Source organism: Microtus oregoni, unplaced genomic scaffold, assembly GCF_018167655.1.
Source record: "Microtus oregoni isolate MIOR12 unplaced genomic scaffold, Mior012 000053F_ref0000044, whole genome shotgun sequence".
NCBI classification, from domain to species: domain Eukaryota; kingdom Metazoa; phylum Chordata; class Mammalia; order Rodentia; family Cricetidae; genus Microtus; species Microtus oregoni.
The window spans coordinates 11,248,043-11,266,402 of NW_024543829.1; the positions used below are offsets into that span (position 1 = coordinate 11,248,043).

Consider the following 18,360-nt stretch of genomic DNA (forward strand, 5'->3'; position numbering starts at 1 on the left):
AAAATTTAATTACTAATAAGCAAAATTAAATTTTACAAAGTCAAAGAACATGTACACATAAACTTTATACAGCAACAAGAGTCAATGCTAAGCAACATGCTTAAAAACTTTATAAGTGGTAATTACATCATAAAAGACAGCAAGGAAGAGTAACATGGCATTTCTTCTGAAAGCAGTAATTTTTTTATCTTTACAGTAGGGAGGAAAAGCACTCCTGTACCTGTGCCTTTGTTCTCCAGGTCTGGAGCAAAGAGCTTTATCGTGACTTTTGGCAGCATCCACTGCATCCAGAGGCTGACGCGGCCACTGGACCCACCGATGGTACTGGTCGTCTGTTCCAAGGTTACAGAATCTGAGAACGGGGATTCATCACCAGCTTGCACAGAATCTCCCTGTAGTGAGGAAGAGCAAGAAACCAGCAATTGTTTATGCTCACGAAAAACAGGTAAAATAAAATTAAAATTCAAAATTGTTATTTTTAACTTTTCCAAATTAAATATTCTAACCATGTAAACGATACCACTGACACATAAAGCTAAGTATTACAAACAATACTACGCAAAAAGTTTACTGACATAATACAGGTTCATGACATTCAGTTTTCTCCACAGGTGTATAAGGATTGGACCAATGGTTACCTCCTACCTAGAGCAAGGATTGCCAAGCAGCCCAGAGCCAAAGCCAGCGTTTTCATAAGATCACGGTCAAAGCCATAATTCACTGTCTATTTCTGCTTCAGAATGGAGATTATTAGCTGTTACAGGGAAGCTGAGACCCACGCAGCTTAAGGTATTTATCCTGTATCTCTGTACAGGAGAAATGTGTGCTCTTTATATAGACTATTTATGAATGAATTTAGAAAAAAAATGTGACAACATGGTTTGCACAGTTTAACAATCAAGAAAATATTTCATTAACTTATTTTGGTAGACTAGGTTAGATTTCATAAAATGTTCTTCATGACTGGCACCTGAAATAATAAAGTATGGGCTTATTCAACTATACACTGAAGTCTACATATGTATAAGATCCTAAATCCAGTGACATTAAACTTTTCTGTGAAAGGTTTGGTGTTTTTTTTTTGTTTGTTTGTTTGTTTGCCTGGGGTGTCTCTTGTTTTCAAAACTGTTAAGTAGCTGGGAGGTGGTGGTGCACTAATCCCAGCACTAGGGAGGCAGAGGCAGGCGAATCTCTGTGAGTTCGAGACCAGCCTGGTCTACAGAGCTAGTTCCAGGACAGGCTCCAAAGCCACAGAGAAACCCTGTCTCAAAAAACAAAAAAACAAAACAAAACAAAACAAAACCCTGTTGAGTAGCCTAGAACAAAACAAGTCCGTTGATCTGAATGTAAACGGGAGCTGCATAGCTTCAGTCTCGGGTACAGCAAGGATGCTGCTGGAGACAGAGCCTCCATGCTGGGCACATAAAACCTGGATGGAAATGCATCAAATATAGTAAGTTTGTTTGTTAAAAGAGGCATTGGTTCACACATATATATCTATATCTACTTAATTAGGTTGAGTCTAGTAAGCAGTACAACATGTTAGGATAAGGACTTTAGACATCACTCATGTGATTTTATAACAATTGCTTTTTCCAGAGTCCATTACCTCCTTTGTAAATTAGTTTTTATGATGATATTTATTGCTCAGAATCTAGAATAAATAAGACCATGAACATAAAGGAAGTGTATATATAGTAAAGATTTCATAAGTGAAGGTTAATTATTAACCCCAAGGCACACCAATACTAAAGAAACCCTACTTGCATATTCTGTTCCCTTTCTGATTTTGCCATTTATCTAATTTGATACACACTTTCGATTTATATATTCATAATCTCTCATGGTTCCCTGTTGATTTGAATGTCTCATACAAATGTCTCTTTTCAAGGTTATGTAAGCGTGCACTATCAAAATGCTGCTAGAATTCAGGAGAAGCCATGCAGTGGCGGTCAGTGTGCTGTTTCTACTGGAGTTGGGCAGAGCTGAAGCCACCATCTATATAGATCAACCATATCCAAAGTCAAGGGTGAAAACTAAAGCCACACAAAAGGAAGCAGAAACCATGCTCTTCCCTGCAATCGTGACGTCCTGAGCAGGTGCTTAGGAGCTGGCTACAGAAACTTTTCCCGTGACCTCGTGTTTTAGCTTAAGACCCTTCCATCAAGTGAGAGTGGAGAGCTCACACGGGAGGTGTGACAGGAATTATTAGTCAGCTCCTTGTCCCAAACATAACCAAAAGTTGTTTGCAGATTTTTCATAGTTCTCTAAAATGAGCAGACACTAAATCTACCATATTTGAAATTTCTAGAACTTAAGAAGCCACAGAAATTTGATTTTTAGTTAGTTGTCTAGCACAACATCTAAAAAGCACAAACCATTTCCAAAACAGGACTCTTTACAAAATCAAATGAATAAAGACAGCATGATGCGGCTATTACATCTTCTTTTTTTTTTTTTTTTGAGGGGTGCAATGAACTTTATTGATGGTATTCAAGAGAGTAGGGCTCCCTAAGCCCCCTCCTGCTATTCTGGGGATCTGGGATGGAAACTGTGAGGGAGATAGATGCTCAGTGTTAAGGGTTAGTTATGCCAGGGACTGCTCAGCAGCCAAGGACCTCCCTCTTGCTGTGTCCTTGTTAACAAAGAGCTTCTAAAACAGAAACATTCCTAACTAAATCCTCCAACTAGCAACATAGCCCATGGGAGGAGAGGAGACGAGAAAACACCCAACTTTGATCAGTACTGAGCAGCCTGCTAAGAATGCTGAGCTGTGGCTGCAGCTTAGTAAGCACGCTTGATAAAAAGCTATATGTCACTCCATCGTGCAGTTTCAATTTTCTTTTTGGATTTACAGCACTGGCTGCGATACTGTTAAACGTGCTGCTGCATTACTTTCCCTCTCTAGTTTGCAAATCTATAGTGAAAACTGTACCCAAAATGGCAGCGTTGAACTATTTTCCGATCCTCGTTCCTCGTTAGTCTAAGTCTAAAGTAAAAGTTCATGGCAAATTAACCTAAATGCTGAGTTTATTTTTCTAGGTAAATTTGTATTGATTCATCTGGAAGAACAAACACTTCAGCCCTTTATCATGCATGGGCCCTCTTCAGAGCTCAGGAGAGATCTCAGTTGGCCACACTGCTCCTCCTTCTTATCAAAATAACCCCAGCATTCCTGTTCAATCGCATAACCTCCCCAAGGGCTGAACACTTTGCTGTTTGCTCTTAAGTCAGCAGTAACAAGCAGCCTGGCCTGCTGAGTCTCCTGCACCTTTGCTCTCACTGCTCCAGCAAACCTGCCTTTAAACACAGAACTGAAGTCTGACATGTACTTCCCAGTTTACCACAACACAGACACAAACACAGGAAGCGAAACTGTATCTGTGGTGCTTGCACCAACATACCAGTGTATCATTCAGCAAAATTTAAACCATCCGGATCATACAAAAACTTATACTTAATACAAACAATTTTTAGACCGTATTTATCAGCACAATTAATTTCTAGTAAATTCCATATTCAAGGCATTTAAGAATAATAGTTTTGACCTACACAAACAAGCAAATAAGACAGCAACATACAGAAATTGTAAATAAAAATACCAATGACTTCCTTTGAATACAGCTTTGAATTAGAAATTAATAAAACTCAAAACTAAAATTTCAAAGTGGATACCAATGATATAATAACAGACATAAATTTAAAACAACGTAAGGTAGCCTCAGATAACTATGTAAAATTGTACTGGAACATCTGAATATTTTTAAATCTATAAATAATAAGTGAAACACCAGAGATCTTTTCTGATATGATTATTTTAGAATAGGAAAGGCATTAAACAGAAAACACTTTATTTCATGATATTTAAAGGATAAGAAGATAAACTAAACACCATGATTTGCATATTTTGAATAAAAGTTTCTCACTGAATTTGAGGATAAACTAAGGAATAAAGTAAAACTAATTTTAGGAAAATAATTATTAGTCTTAGAACAGCAGCATAATAAAAAAAAGCTCATACCAAATTTATCATCAAAAAGAGCTATTTGAACAAGTTGAAGCGACCCGCGATTAAGTTAAAGTCACTTAATGACTGAAAACCTGACGACAGCTTTGCTTTAACAGTTGATCACATTTTTAATTAACTGATGTCCATCAAGCAACTATGAACATTAAGGGGCTATTTTTAAAAGCAATAAACCAATTTAATTTCTTGATTAATAAACAATCCTATTTAAATTTTGGGTGAAACTAGCTTCTACACATTGGTAGGTCAACACATCAGTTTCTGTTTTATGGAGAACTGGTGTTTTACGCAATTATTTGGCATTTTAGATTCTTTTTTTATGGACTTTTTAAAATATTTATTTATTAAGTATACAATATTCTGTCTATGTGTATACCTGCAGGTCAGAAGAGGGCACCAGACCCCATTACAGATGGTTGTGAGCCATCATGTGTTGCTGGGAATTGAACTCCGGACCTTTGGAAGAGCAGCCAGTGCTCTTAACCTCTGAGCCATCTCTCCAACCCCGCATTTTAGATTCTTTTCTTGCTTTATTGTCAGGGTTTTGAGACAGTGTTGCCCCATGGAGCTGACTGGAAATCACCATGTAGCCCCAACTGGCCTGAAACTCTATCCCTCCACCTCAGCCAGCAGAGTAGCAGGATCACAGAGAGACAATTATACTGTTAGAAGCATCTTTTGGTTTATCAAACTTTGGCTCACCTTTCAATGGCATGCCTGTGGTAAGCAGCCCACTAAACTTCCCAGCTCAGCTTGCAATACATGTACACATATATTCATGGTCTACCTGAAATACTCTACATTCTTCTATGGCCAAGTGACTAGGACTTAAATACCGTGGCTATCTTTAAAGTAAGTACCCAATATAAGAAATGAACAAAACAGCAAAATAAAGAAAAAACAGTATCTATGTCAGTCTAAGCCCACACTGTTACTACATCTGAGTAATCAAGCACGCACCTGACATGCACGTACAATAAAGATTGGTTTCACACTGCTCACTCTTTCACGAAGCAATCCGCTATGCAATCAGTGAGTGTAAGGCTCAGAAACCATTCCTTTAGCCTCTGGAAACTTCTTTAAGTACCAAAGAGTCTCTTGTGGTATAGGTCCTTAACCACTGTAAGGAAACTTCAGGAACCTCCTCTGGTGAAGAACAATCAGTGCAATTTTTTTAATTCCCCCAAGGAAACATTCTACTATGCAAAAGAGAAGGTCAGATCCAGCTAGATGTGGTGGTGCATGACTTTAATCATAGCACTTAGGGGGCAGAGGCAGACAGGTCTCTATGCTCCAGGTCAGCCTGGTCTATACAGTAAATTTGAAGCCAGCTAGGGCTACATAGTGATAGCTGACAAAAATAAAAAAAAAAAAAAGATTTGATAAAAATGTAATCAAAAGTTTCTCTCCTGCCTACCAGTTCCAGAACAACCACTCAGAGGCTTGATTTTATTCATAAATGCACAGCTGATGGTTCAGGCTTATTAACTAGCTCTTACATTTAAATTAATCCACATTTTTATCTAGGCTTTGCCACGTGGTTCTAGCTTGTTACCTCATTTTTTTTACATGTCTTGCTTCCTCAATAGTTGGTTGGTGACCCTCAGACTCCACCCTCCTTCCCCCTGTATCTGCACTGGGATTTCCTACCTGGCTCTACTCTGCCTTGCCATAGGCCAAAAGAACTTTATTTATCAACCAATAAGAACATATTCTCAGCATACAGAATGAGCATCCCAAAGCATAAAAATATAAAATAATTATGTTTAAAATGATTAAGGATAAAAAAATTTAAATTACAAACTCATATGCATAGGTTTATGTATTTATAAAAAATATAGTAACATAAACATCTACTTGTATCTGTAGGCTATGTTTTATGACAACTGAGATTTAATTTAATAACTATAAGAATTGATTATTTCAACATCTACATATTAAAACAACATCTATATATTATATAAATTATTTCACCAACTATATATGAAGAACAGTATGTTAGAACTCATTCTGTACTGGGCTTAAAATATTAAAATATGGACTATTGTAGTGATAAGATAATGGACAATGGATTACATTAAAAAGTTTGTATGCCAAAAAAATAAAATAAAAAAAAAACATTGGTATGGCACATCCAATAAGAACCTAAAATAATCACTGTTTAACAAGAATACTTCAGAGACAATGGAAACTGTGCATCTAGACAATTTTATTTCTACTTATAATATTTAACAATACTTTAAATTACAAAACCAGCATAAATATAGAAGCAATATGAAAACAGAAGAAAATCAAGGCAAACTTTTCAGTGTTTTAACTCTGTGTACAGAATCCCATTAAAGCCAAAACAACGTGATAAATTTCCCTTCACAATAAAGAAAATGGTGAAAAGTTAAAATTGTATTTAACTTTGCAATATTGCCTAATTTTTTAAATGAATGTAAAATCAAGTTAGTGCTGAAAGTCCTAGTGAGAGCAATTTGGTAACAGAAAATAAAAATCACCCAAATTAAAGAAGAAGTAAAAGCATGGCCTTTTGCAGACAATCGTGCACATAGAGATGCTTATGGGAAGTCTTTGGCAGCTAAGTGTGTGTCCTTCAAGGATGTCAGCTTATACTCTCATCTCTTTTAATCCATTTAATAGATTGGACTTCCAAAAGAGGAAAGCTAACGTGTGTATATTTAAATAATCCGAGAATAATGCTGAGTGGGGTATCAGTTATATAGTAAAGAGAAGCACACCAATGTGGTCAGCAACAGCTAGGCATCTGACTGAGGACCGGATTTTTAACACTCAGTAATATTTGTGGATGACTAATAGGAAATTCAGGTCTAAGCTGGTTGTGAGATATGTTCCCATTACCTCAGAACTTAGGATTCAGAGGCAGGAGGATTGCAACCAAACATAAGGACAGCTACAGTAGATCCTGTAAAATAAATAACAACAGGTGTGCTTTCTAGGAACATGGCACTGAGGAGACAGAAGACCATTCTCTTTTGTGGTCCCTTTCAAAGCTCTGTGTCCTTTGTTCCCTAAGGGTGTCACAGTCTCTCTTCCTGATAGTCTTCCATGTTAACTTGTTTTCCTTAGCTCAACTGTCAATCAAGTGTCTTTTCAGTTGAGATTAATTTGTAGCATAGGGAAACATAGAGCTTGTGGGAATTTTCTCATCAAAATCATGCTTCCACAGAATATAACCAAAGAAACACTTCCAAAGCAATTTCCAAAAAAAACCCCAATAATATTCTTTCTACAAAAATATTGTTATTGGGAAGGAAAAAGTTTTGTTTTTTTTTTTTTAAAAAACATCTAATGTGGTGGCACACAGTTTTAACCCCAGCACCTGAGCATCCAGGAGGCAACAGCCAGAGCACTAGCTTAGTCTACACAGTGAGTTCTGGGGATACTATGGTGAGAACCTGCAAACTTTAGCCCCTTCCCCCCCAAAAAAAGTCAAAAGAAAGGTAAAAATGAAATATACAATAAATCCCAGATATACAGGGCTAGTTTAACATTTGAAAATCTATCCATGTTTAATTAGTCACCTATAAAGAGTTATATAATCTCAACTGAATAAAATCAAATATTGCCAGGTGTGGTGGCATATGCTTTCATTTAGTCCTAGCAGAGGCAGGTGGATTTCTTTGAGTTCCCGGCCTACCTGACTTAGGTAGCTAGTTCTATACCAACCAGGACCATCTACTGAAACATTGTTTCAAAAAAAATGAAAAACAAAACAACCACATAACCAACCAAAAAACTCATAAAACAACATCAAAACACCACCACAAAAACTGAGGAATAAAATCAGTATAAAACACGTTATCCCATTACAATGACAAGCAGAATTTGGCCTACACTAAGTAGGTCAAAAACAAAAATACTGTAGCATACATAACATGGTACCGTAGTGGTACTGGGAAGCCAGGATATACTTAGAAGTGCAATAGGATAGCTCAGCCTGGAGGAAAGGTGTCCTCACAATGGGGAAGCCAGGCTATGTGAGGCTGGGGTGTGGTGGGAGATGTCTCCCTGCAGAATATAGGGATCCTGTTCCTCTCCTGGAGAACCGCTACAGCTGAGTTCTGCTCTGCTCCCTAACCAGAGGGTCCTGGCAGAGCTGTCTGCTTCTTCCCTGCCCCAAGATGTTTCTTCTGCTAATACTCTGCTAAAGAGAAGCCTCCTGCAGAAATGTAGTAATCTTTTCCGGGCTCCGAGGGAAAAGTTGTTACTTCTTTTCCGCTGGCCTTGCTTAGCCTCTCAAGGAGTCCTAGCAAGGTTCTGCTGTTCTGCTCAGCCTTGCTGATGTCCCCTAGGGAGCCTAGCAAGGTTTTTCAGCTCAGTTCCCTAAGGGACATCCCAGCCAGGTTCTTCTGCTCTGTGCTGACTAATGAAGGTTGTAATCCAAGACTTGGGAAGGAGCCGTCCAGGAGAGTGGCTGCCTCTGCCACATAAGGGCTGCTCTCAATTGAAGGGGGTGGAGAGGCTTATATAGGGCTTCTTAGGGGCGGAGTCTTCCCAGGGAGAAAGGGGATTGGTTAATTTTTCCCTGCTTAGGGATTGGTCAGTTTAGCTGGTCAGGGGCAGAGATGACTCTGTCTTCAAGGCCAAACTGTGTTTCTCTCACTGGTCCTTTTTAGCTTTTTTACTCTAATCTTAGGACCAGGATATATTTCTTTCACTGGCTCTAACTCTAGGGACAAAGTGTGTATCTTTGTCACTAGGCTCAGAGCCAAGGCACCATGTCTTTAGTCCTGGGTTCAGGGATAAAGATCTTTCTGTACCTGGCCTAGGTCTCAGAACTAGGATGTGTTTTTCCCACTGATTCTGGGTTCAGACTCAGGGTGCTCAGTGATTGGTCAGTTTCCTGCCCCAATTGTTCCTTTTACCCTACAAATACGATATACTGCATTCAAGGGAAGGAGATGAACTGTCCTTGGACTGAGTAAATAGAGATTAAAGTTTTGGAAAGCATGTCAACATTGTCCCAGAGGTCATATTTTGATGCTAAAGTATGGAGATTATGTAATGTGATGCCAACACTGGAGACATAAACACCCAAGTCGCCTATTTCCAAAGTTGCTTCCAAAGATCTCATAAACCTAGATTCACAGTGAAGCTGGCCCAGTTGCTTCGCTCTGGGTGCTGTTATATAACTATATACATCTCAGTTCCGAGAGCACAGAATGGAGATGTTGTTCTAAAAGATCTCTGTGGATAGATCTCTTTCAACATGACAGCTGCTGTTGACAGAACTGAGACGACATCATTGCTCCTGTGGTAAGTCCTGCAAAAATCCTCTCCAGGGAGAACACGCATCCTTAGAGCAAACAGGTTCATAACACAGGGAAGGAAAGCAAGAGATCAAAGAACCAAGTACACCTCAGAGAAAAGAGATGGCTAGCTCTATTCTGCGGCTTGAAAGGTTACTAGCAAAGTCAACACAACACATTTGATCTTCTTTTTCCCTTTGATACCCATATTTTCTGACAAAACTTTGAAATACTCTTCAATATATTCAGGGTATTGGTCAGCTCTCCAATGCTATGGTGCATCACCTGGGTTAGAAATAAGCAAGTCAAATGAGTGACAGAAATAAACCTACTACATTAGGGAATCAGTATTGAATTAACTAGATTTAAAGAGATTTGGATTCACTTTCTTCTCACCCTCCAATCCCTTGACTGGATGAAGGCTGACTGAAAGAGAGAAGATTAGAAATTACCACAGGAAGAATTAGCAACTTGAGAAACAGAAAATGAAAAAGATTTAAGTAAGATGGGACAAATACAAAATTAATGAAAGAACAAGGTAGGAAGCCAGGACCTGATTAAAAGACAGGAAAGAAAAACAGAAGTTCCAAAAATAAATAGCAAAGACAAGAGACCGTGGGAGTCGTGTAGCCTCAAGTGGCATCTGCCAAGAATTACCTAGAACTAACAGGAAACAGCGCACACAACACCATGAATTAGACAGCACAGAGAAACAGCTATACTTGGGGACAATTTACTACAAAAGAACATTTAACTAGTAGATTAAGTTTGAGAATTTATACATTTTAGACACTGTAGTCAGCATGCAAAGATTTAAATTCCAACTTCGACACTTATTATTCTTATGAACTTGGGGAAGTTACTTAGCCTTTTAGCAACAAATTCTTCAGTTTGAAAGTAGAAATCAAATCACCCACCTCAAGTACTGACTTGAGAATGCAGAGACAATGCACGCAAATCTGTGGTTTAATAAGTACTCCTAGTGAAGTACTGTGAATCTCCTTGACAAAAGTTAACATGTGACTTGAAAGCAAACAAGTCCATATTCCCAGTTCTTGCAAAAACAGGAGCAATACCAGGATTTATCCAGAGGCCAGCAGTCAATCTGTGATATGCACATGTGACTTACTAAGAGATGCTTTGAAACTATCATGGTTGAAAACTACATTATTTTAAGTTAGCTTTTAATTTTCCCGAGGGACTGGATGTATGAGGAAGACTCTGGACACTAACCACAGAGCTTCCATACCAGCTCCCTGGTGTTGTCTATTGCACTGCTTCATTACACTGAGGGAGGGTGGTGCACATCGTTAGTGCCAGCACTCTGGTGGCAGGGGATCTGTGATTTTGAAGCCAGCCTAGTCTATGTAGCAAATTCCAGGCCAGCCAGAGATGTATAATGAGACTTGGTTTCAAAAAAGCAAAAGAGGCAAAGAAGAAGAAAATATAATAATTGTCTAACTCAATGCCTATATGTTGGAAAATAATAAATATTAAGTATGTACCCATTAAAAACATGTAACTTAGGGTTGCTGAGTAGTATGTTGATAAAGTATGTGAACTGACAGCAAAGTCAACACTGATCCCAGGCCTGTGGTGTCCTGGAGTAGGGTTCCAGTGGACGGCGCATCGACTGTCCCTTCATGATGAGATCATCGGCAACAACCGGGAAAGGGCTGGGAGTACAAGTGTAATCAAAACATGTAGCCCTGCTCTGGGCTCACACAGTGTTGCTAATATGAAGGTTTCTGATATGGGAAAGAGCACGGGCACACTGATGACAAGAGGAGCAGAGGACCGCAGAGCTGCAGGGATGCATGGTCAAGGAAGTATCTGCACAGTTTCCTATGGCACAGCTTTTCTGCATTTCATGCTCCCATGCAGTCGCTTCTCAAGGCGAGAACAAAGTTTTATTTCTATTAAATTGAGCACACAGAGAAATCCAGGAAAAACAAAGGTACCCATTACATAGTAACTCAAAGTTAGAAAGTCATGAAGTGCATTTCCAGAAACATTATAAACCAAAGGGCATGAGAAATGAACACCTGGCCCAAAGGTGAAATTGCGGCTGAACTAATCAGGCCCAGGCTGAGCCACAGTGGAAACACTCTTATAAACGGCGAAAACAATCCACATATTTTTATGTTACCCTTTACTACAGAATTATCAAGGAGATGCATTTCAATTCAGGTGTGCTCACAATTCAATGTGACCACTACACAAATATTTTATTGAGAGGAAAGGAAACTTTAAGATATGTAAAACATGAATACCCAAGATGTAAAGCCAGACCCAGCCTCGCCACTTCCCATCACATGAGAACCATCTCAACCAGGCCTCCTTCATGGAGACAAACCAGCCAGAGCATCTGAAGGAACTCCTCCGGGAGCAGGTGTCTGACGCCTGCTTCTGAAACACTAATAGGAGACTTGGCAAATGACTGCCACTCCTGCTGCTCAGCCCTGACTGCACTGCATCCTGTAAGCTTTTTTACATAGTGTTTCCTGATGGTTAATTCTGGAATGTTTTGCATCAAAAGTCTTTCGTTTTTAGTTTTTTTGTCAAATCAAATTAATTCAAATTAATAAATCCTCTGAGGAAATTCATTACTTATCTCTAGAACAAAATCTGAGCAAAATCAACACTCTAATTTTCAGAAGAACTGACATGAGGCAGTGAAAAAAATAATTAAAGCTGGAATTAGTTTGCCTTTTGTTTCTCTAGCAGATCTAGGGACTGAACCCAGGGCCATATGCAAACTCAGCAGGTGAGCTCCATCTGCAGTTTTAAAGTAAATGAGCAAAAGGCCTCCCATCCCTGGTGGATCTCACTATCTGAATTTCTTCCTTTTAAAATGTCTTCACTTCTTCTGGCCTGTTATAGAGTAGCTCTACTAAAAAAAAAAAATTGTACCCAGGTCTCATTTATTAAAATGTCATTAATTTATTAAAAATTCAAATATTATTTCCTCATCAAACCATTAATAAATTTCCCAGAAGAAATACTGTACTGGTTTCTGTACAAATGTCAATACTGTGTGTTTCTATTACCGATCACATTCGAGACACCAGGATTTTGTGCTGGTCACACACTGCATGGTTATAGCAAACATCACTCGTATTATGAATGAGGGGAACAACAATTCACAGCGTCTATGAAACCCTGTAAGGTTCCTACCCTTGTAATGATTTTTAAATGTTTCTTTTCAAAAGAATATTTTCATAACATGAAGTCTCAGGGTTGACATTCCCGTGAACACTGGACTTGGCAAACCACTGTTTAAGGAAATTCTTAATCTTGCACAGAAAGTTTAATGGCCTGTACCAAACTCCTTGGGAGCCATCTTTGTCTATCAACTTGTTACTTCAAATGTCTGCTTCACAAACCATTTTTATCCTCAGCATCCTAGCAAGTATACTACTTCAATGAGTGCCTGAGTAAAAAAAATCTGGAAACAGCTACACTGTTTCCTGTGAAACGTGCCAGAGCTCTGGAAACCAGCACCGCTGAGGTTCCCATGTAAGAGTTCACTCTTCTGACAGAATGCTGTCTGTCGACCTCTTTCTCATCTGGGAGAAGAGAAAAACTTCTCACCACTTAGGTCGCTGTGCTTCTTGAGGTTTGGCATGAACAGGAGAGAGAAGTTGGTTGTGGGGACAAGAAATTTATCTTTCCCACCTGTTGTGAAGGTTAAGAGCAGGCAAAGTGGGCCATTGGAGAAGTTCACCCGACTGTAATTTGTAGAATTACAGAAACAGAACATCCCAGTCCTTGAGTCCTACTGTTTATTTTGCTAGAGTGCTTTGTTTCCAGAGGAAACCACCTCTTCTCTGCACACAGAAAACCACACAGCCACCACCCCTGCCTCAGACCAGGGCTTCTCGGCAGGGAGTGCGGCAAGAGGGCACAGGAGCACACGCTGAAAATACAAGGACAGTTTAGGTTGGTTTAATGACTAAAGTCATTTCTGACATTTAAAAGTTAGGACTTGGAGGTGATTAAGGTCCTGTGGAGAATATGTCAGTCCTGCACGATGAAGACCAGCTCTCAGACTAATCAGAGTCAAAACTGCTGCTGATAAATATTTTGGCAAAAAATTTCATTATGTGTTTCCCCATCTTTTTATCATTTAAGCAACAATAGCCCCAGAAATTTGTATAAAAGTCAAACTATGCCCGGTTCAAAACTGCTTCAGAGAATTGTACATAACAACACTACCACTGTGGCATTTAATACAGACTTATATAATTCTATCTGTAGCCTTTGCATATATGAATCCTGGGTAAGTTTCTTTCTAATTATGTGTATCTGACTATGCGGTTATGAATTCTAATAGTTATGCCACAACATTCACACAGTAAAATATATATTACTGGATCTTGTATTATCTTCCTTTGTATCTTAAAACTCAAGAATTTATTAAAAATAATATTGCATAAATATTCTATCATCTTTGTTTTCCTAACATTTCTTATATCCTATACTTAATTTCACTTCAGGACATTCAATGGATCACTACACTACCAAGTGTTTGTTATATAAGATAAACAATGGATCCCATCTGTCCTTACAGTGCTAAATCAAGAGCTGACTTCATGGCACAGGGAAAGGAGGAAACTGAGGACAACAGCTCAAAACCAGTAAGTCGACAATAGCAACACCCTAATTCACAAGGTGACCCTAAACACAGATAGCAAAAGAAGTGAAAAGATAGCCTCTTTTTCACTCAACCTCTAAGTTTCCGTAACCCCCAAACGACTTTTCCTGCACCCCAGCCTCTGCACAGTTCAAAGGAATATAATACAGATCTCACTAGAGCCCCTTCAGGATCTTCTCAAATCTGTCAGCTTCCAAGGTGCTGAGGTCACTTTAACTTTCAACAGAGACAGAGGACTTCATCGTTACTTTACCTCTATTGGGTAAGGGATTTTCAAAAGCGCTTACCTCAGTGGTGGTTACTATGTCAGCGGACGGACTGCATGTGCTGGTGTCTGGTGGAGCTGTGCCAACACTGCTCCGAACTGGAGAACCAGGGACAGGGCCTGCCATGGTCTCTGGACAGACTGAAGATGAACTAAGATTGCCTCTCTTCTGAATCTGAGTCCAGACTTTACTTATTGTATCAGCCAATTCATAAAACAGCTGGACCTAAGCAGAAGGGGAGGAGAAGAGTCAAGCTTTCAAGTACTATCTACGACCCACTAAAATACTAGATAGGAGAAAATTAACAAGCCCCAAAATAACTAGTACACCATGGTTCACCATTTATTTACACTAGCCTCAAACTCACACGGTGCAGTTTGATAAACAATGCACACTTCCGCGGATGGAAGCAGTGTAATCAGCAGAGTGTGCTAGGAGACAATGGAACCAATAGAACCTGCGAGCAGGAGAAAACGAGCACACATCCCGGGAATGGGACTCCTTGGTGAACTATGGAACGATTCCTGTCCTCCTTCCCGAATAGTTTCCATACCTAAATGTTCTCAATTTTTCTGAGATAAAAAATCTGAAACATGATTTCTTTCAAGGCAAATGAAGAGAGTGATATAATATAGACTAGGAAAAGGAAAATATTACATTATGAGAATTAGAGAGATAGAAAACACAGCCAATCTACTTCCCCTGGGATATGTCATTCCAATATTCAGAGAAAGAGGAAAAACTGTTTAACTTGCAAATTGTTTGACTGAGTTCTAAGATATTTATACAAGATTTCATAAATAAGCATTAATCATGGAATTTGTATGAGAGCATACTGGCATACACTGTGTAAAACAAGCCCAGGGGTACTGCAAACACAACACATAAGCAAATCCACAGCTGGGTACCATACTCTGATGGCCATTTCTAAAAAGTGAAATTCTCCTATTTATAAAAAGTTTCAGCCCCAGGACACATCCAGATGCTGAGGCTGGCTCCTCACGAGGGCAGAACAGATGCATGGAAATCCTGCTGCCAATGCCTCCTTAGCCAAAGCTGGGTGTGCTACACCATGTCCTACTGCTCTTTGTGTAAGGAGTTCTGAGACTTTGGGTCATGAATGTTTCTTGTTTTAAAATGATCCAATGGCTATAACTACTAAAAAAAACTTCATAAAAACAATACTTCAAATCATTTTCTAATTGACTTTAAGAGAGATTTTTCTCTTAAACGACTTTGCTGCAACCCAAATCCTTGAGAATCATTGGTTTTCTTTTTGTGAATAAGAACTGTCTAGCAAGGGAAGCATTAACCAAAGGAAATAAGTCCTACTCCTGAGGGTTGAGGATTATTTACTCAAGAGGCACAATACTGTTTTTATTGTTACTATTTCTAATTCCTTCAACCTTTATGTTTCTTAAACAATGTAAAAGCACATTATGTCTAACCTGGAAAACAATGACATAAATCTCAAATGTAATTTTTTTCAAAGAAAAACTTATTAGCACATCGCTTCTCCTCCCAAATAAAGTAAACATTTTGAGGATAAATGATGATTTTTCCAACCATAGAATTGAATTGAAGCATTGAGAACTAAAATCACAACAAAATTAGAATGTGTTATTAAAAAGTCTAGCTAACCATTCTAAATATTACTGCATAGTAACAGAAACTTTGATTTTCTAATGCTGAGAATATAAAATTAAAATCCACTTTGGTAGTTTAAAAAGAATATATATATATATATATATATATATATATATATATATATGTATATATATATATACTATAATATCCAGCCATTTCAAGTAGTATCCCTAAAAACAAAAGCTGGTGTCTTCAGAAACATAAAAGTGACATTTATAGCATTATCTGTGATCGGTCAAAATTGGAAACCCTAAAATGTTTAATAACGAGCACTGAACAAATTGAAGCAAAACCACATAATAGCTAGATGTGAATCAGCAATAAAGAGGACTGACATGGGTAAAATATGAATCAATCAAAATATGATTGAGCCGAATGAAACAAGCTGAACAAAATCACACTGCGCAATTTCATCTCTACAGAGATCTGAGGAAAAGGAAATGCAGTTTCAAAGAAATCAACTTTTGAGGATATTTTTTCGGATGGCTTAATGAGTGAAGGTATCCCAAACTTTTTTTTTCTAAGTGGGTAACTTAAACACAGAGTTTACTGAATGCTATGTGTACTTTAGTGAAACTGAATTAAGACATAAATGAAAGATTAGAACCTGTGAAGCAACATTCTATGAACTATGTGTGGGGACAAATGACTAGGAATGAAAATTTGACTATGAACTACTGGCTAAATAAAAAAGTTTCATTCTTTAAATATTAATAGATGAAGAAAATTATACAGTAAAGAATGGAAGCTTATCTGTGAGATCTACCATGAAATGGATACCCACTAAGAACTAGAAAATGAAACCAGTAACTGCTATGAACATAGAACTTGATATGGATGGCTACTGAGATATAGAACATGAAAGGGATGCCCACTAGAACATGAAAAACTCAGTTACCCAGTTAGAAAAAAAAAAAAGTTTGGGATACCTTTACTCATTAAGCCATCCGAAAAAACTATCCTCAAAAGTTGGTTATATTTCTTTGAAACCCCATTTCCTTTTCCTTTGACATCTGTGGAGATGAAATTATGCAGGGATGACATCTAGAACAAGAAATCAGTGCCTGCTAACATTCTAGAACATCATAGGATGGCCATTGGGGTGTAGAATATGAAATGGATACCTAATGGGATCCAGAATATGATGGGATATCCATGAAGGTATAGAACACAAGATGGACACATACTGAGGTCTCGAACACAAGATGGAAAGCTGCTAAGGTCTGGAACATTACATAGATACCCACTGAGGTCTATGCCCACACTAACAATTTTAACAGTTATTCACTCAGCAGTCTGTCTCTACAAGGACCAAGGAAGCAAGGTAAAAACAAAAATGCCTTGTTTCATAAAAGGGGAGAGGGGAAGAGATAGAGAGGGAGGGAGGATGCATAGAAGAGGGGAAAGCTTGTACAAATTACCTATGTTTCAACTCTGAGCAACAAATAAACAGCTGACTGGTTAAAGAAGAGAAAAGAAACTAATTCCAGAGTTTGGGAATTGAAACAATACCAGACTCTTATTCTTGGTAACACGACAAACCAAACATTTTCATTTTTACATATTGTTATATTTTATTTTGTCATTACTAGGTTATTGTTATAGTAATGGAAAGCTGGGAAAGAAAACAAGACAAGTCTTGTAAGCTCAGTTTCCTCAAAAACAGAGAACTGTTTTCAGAATGAACATGTTTGTGTGCTTCTCCCAGGTGTGGTGCACAGGAGAGAGTTACTTCAGCTGCTGTTATTCATGTCTCTGAAAAACGTGGTTTTGCTACTTTGTGGCTTGTCCTTGTGATTGTATACTTTACTCAAGGTATAAATTGTCTGATGCTCTGAGTAAGATTGGCCACTGCGTGAGCCTTTAATCTGCCTCATTTTTAGACCCAGTTCTCCCAGGTTCGTGCCATGAAACCAAATTACATAGCATATAACACAGAAAAGCAGGGAGGGTGTCAGCAAGCTGTATAAAGGCACTTGCAAACAGGACTGACAACCTGAGTTCCCTCTCCATACCAACATGGTGCGAGGACAGAAACAGCTCCTATAAGTTGTCTTCTTGCCGTGGCATGTATGTGCACCCCAATAAATAAATAAGTCAGTAAATTTTAAAAATAAGCAGGCAGAAAAGAAAAGAACTGCCTCGCCGGGCGGTGGTGGCGCACGCCTTTAATCCCAGCACTCGGGAGGCAGAGGCAGGCGGATCTCTGTGAGTTCGAGACCAGCCTGGTCTACAGAGCTAGTTCCAGGACAGGCTCCAAAGCCACAGAGAAACCCTGTCTCGAAAAACCAAAAAAAAAAAAAAAAAAAAAAAGAAAAGAACTGCCTCATACTGAAAAGAAAGTTTTATATATGAAATGATAGTAACTGAATTTTAAGAAATGTAAATTTCATGTTAACTAATGATTTACAGAAACTAAGATGATATGAATTCATAGTAGTTGGTAAAACTGCTGAATATAACATGATTGGCATATTACAGCTGGAA

General features: G+C 38.4%; 1 protein-coding gene across 3 annotated transcripts in view; it reads right to left on the reverse strand.

Annotated features, from left to right (window-relative positions):
• The window catches only part of Vps13b (vacuolar protein sorting 13 homolog B), a 470,084-nt gene that overhangs the window by 252,148 nt on the left and 199,576 nt on the right, over nt 1–18,360 (reverse strand). For all 3 annotated transcript variants that reach the window (XM_041637454.1, XM_041637453.1, XM_041637452.1), the window contains exons 25-26: nt 14,248–14,451; nt 221–392 (exon numbers count right to left, since the gene is read on the reverse strand). In XM_041637454.1, coding sequence (XP_041493388.1) covers nt 221–392; nt 14,248–14,451 — 376 coding nt within the window. The remainder of the gene's footprint in view (nt 1–220; nt 393–14,247; nt 14,452–18,360) is intronic.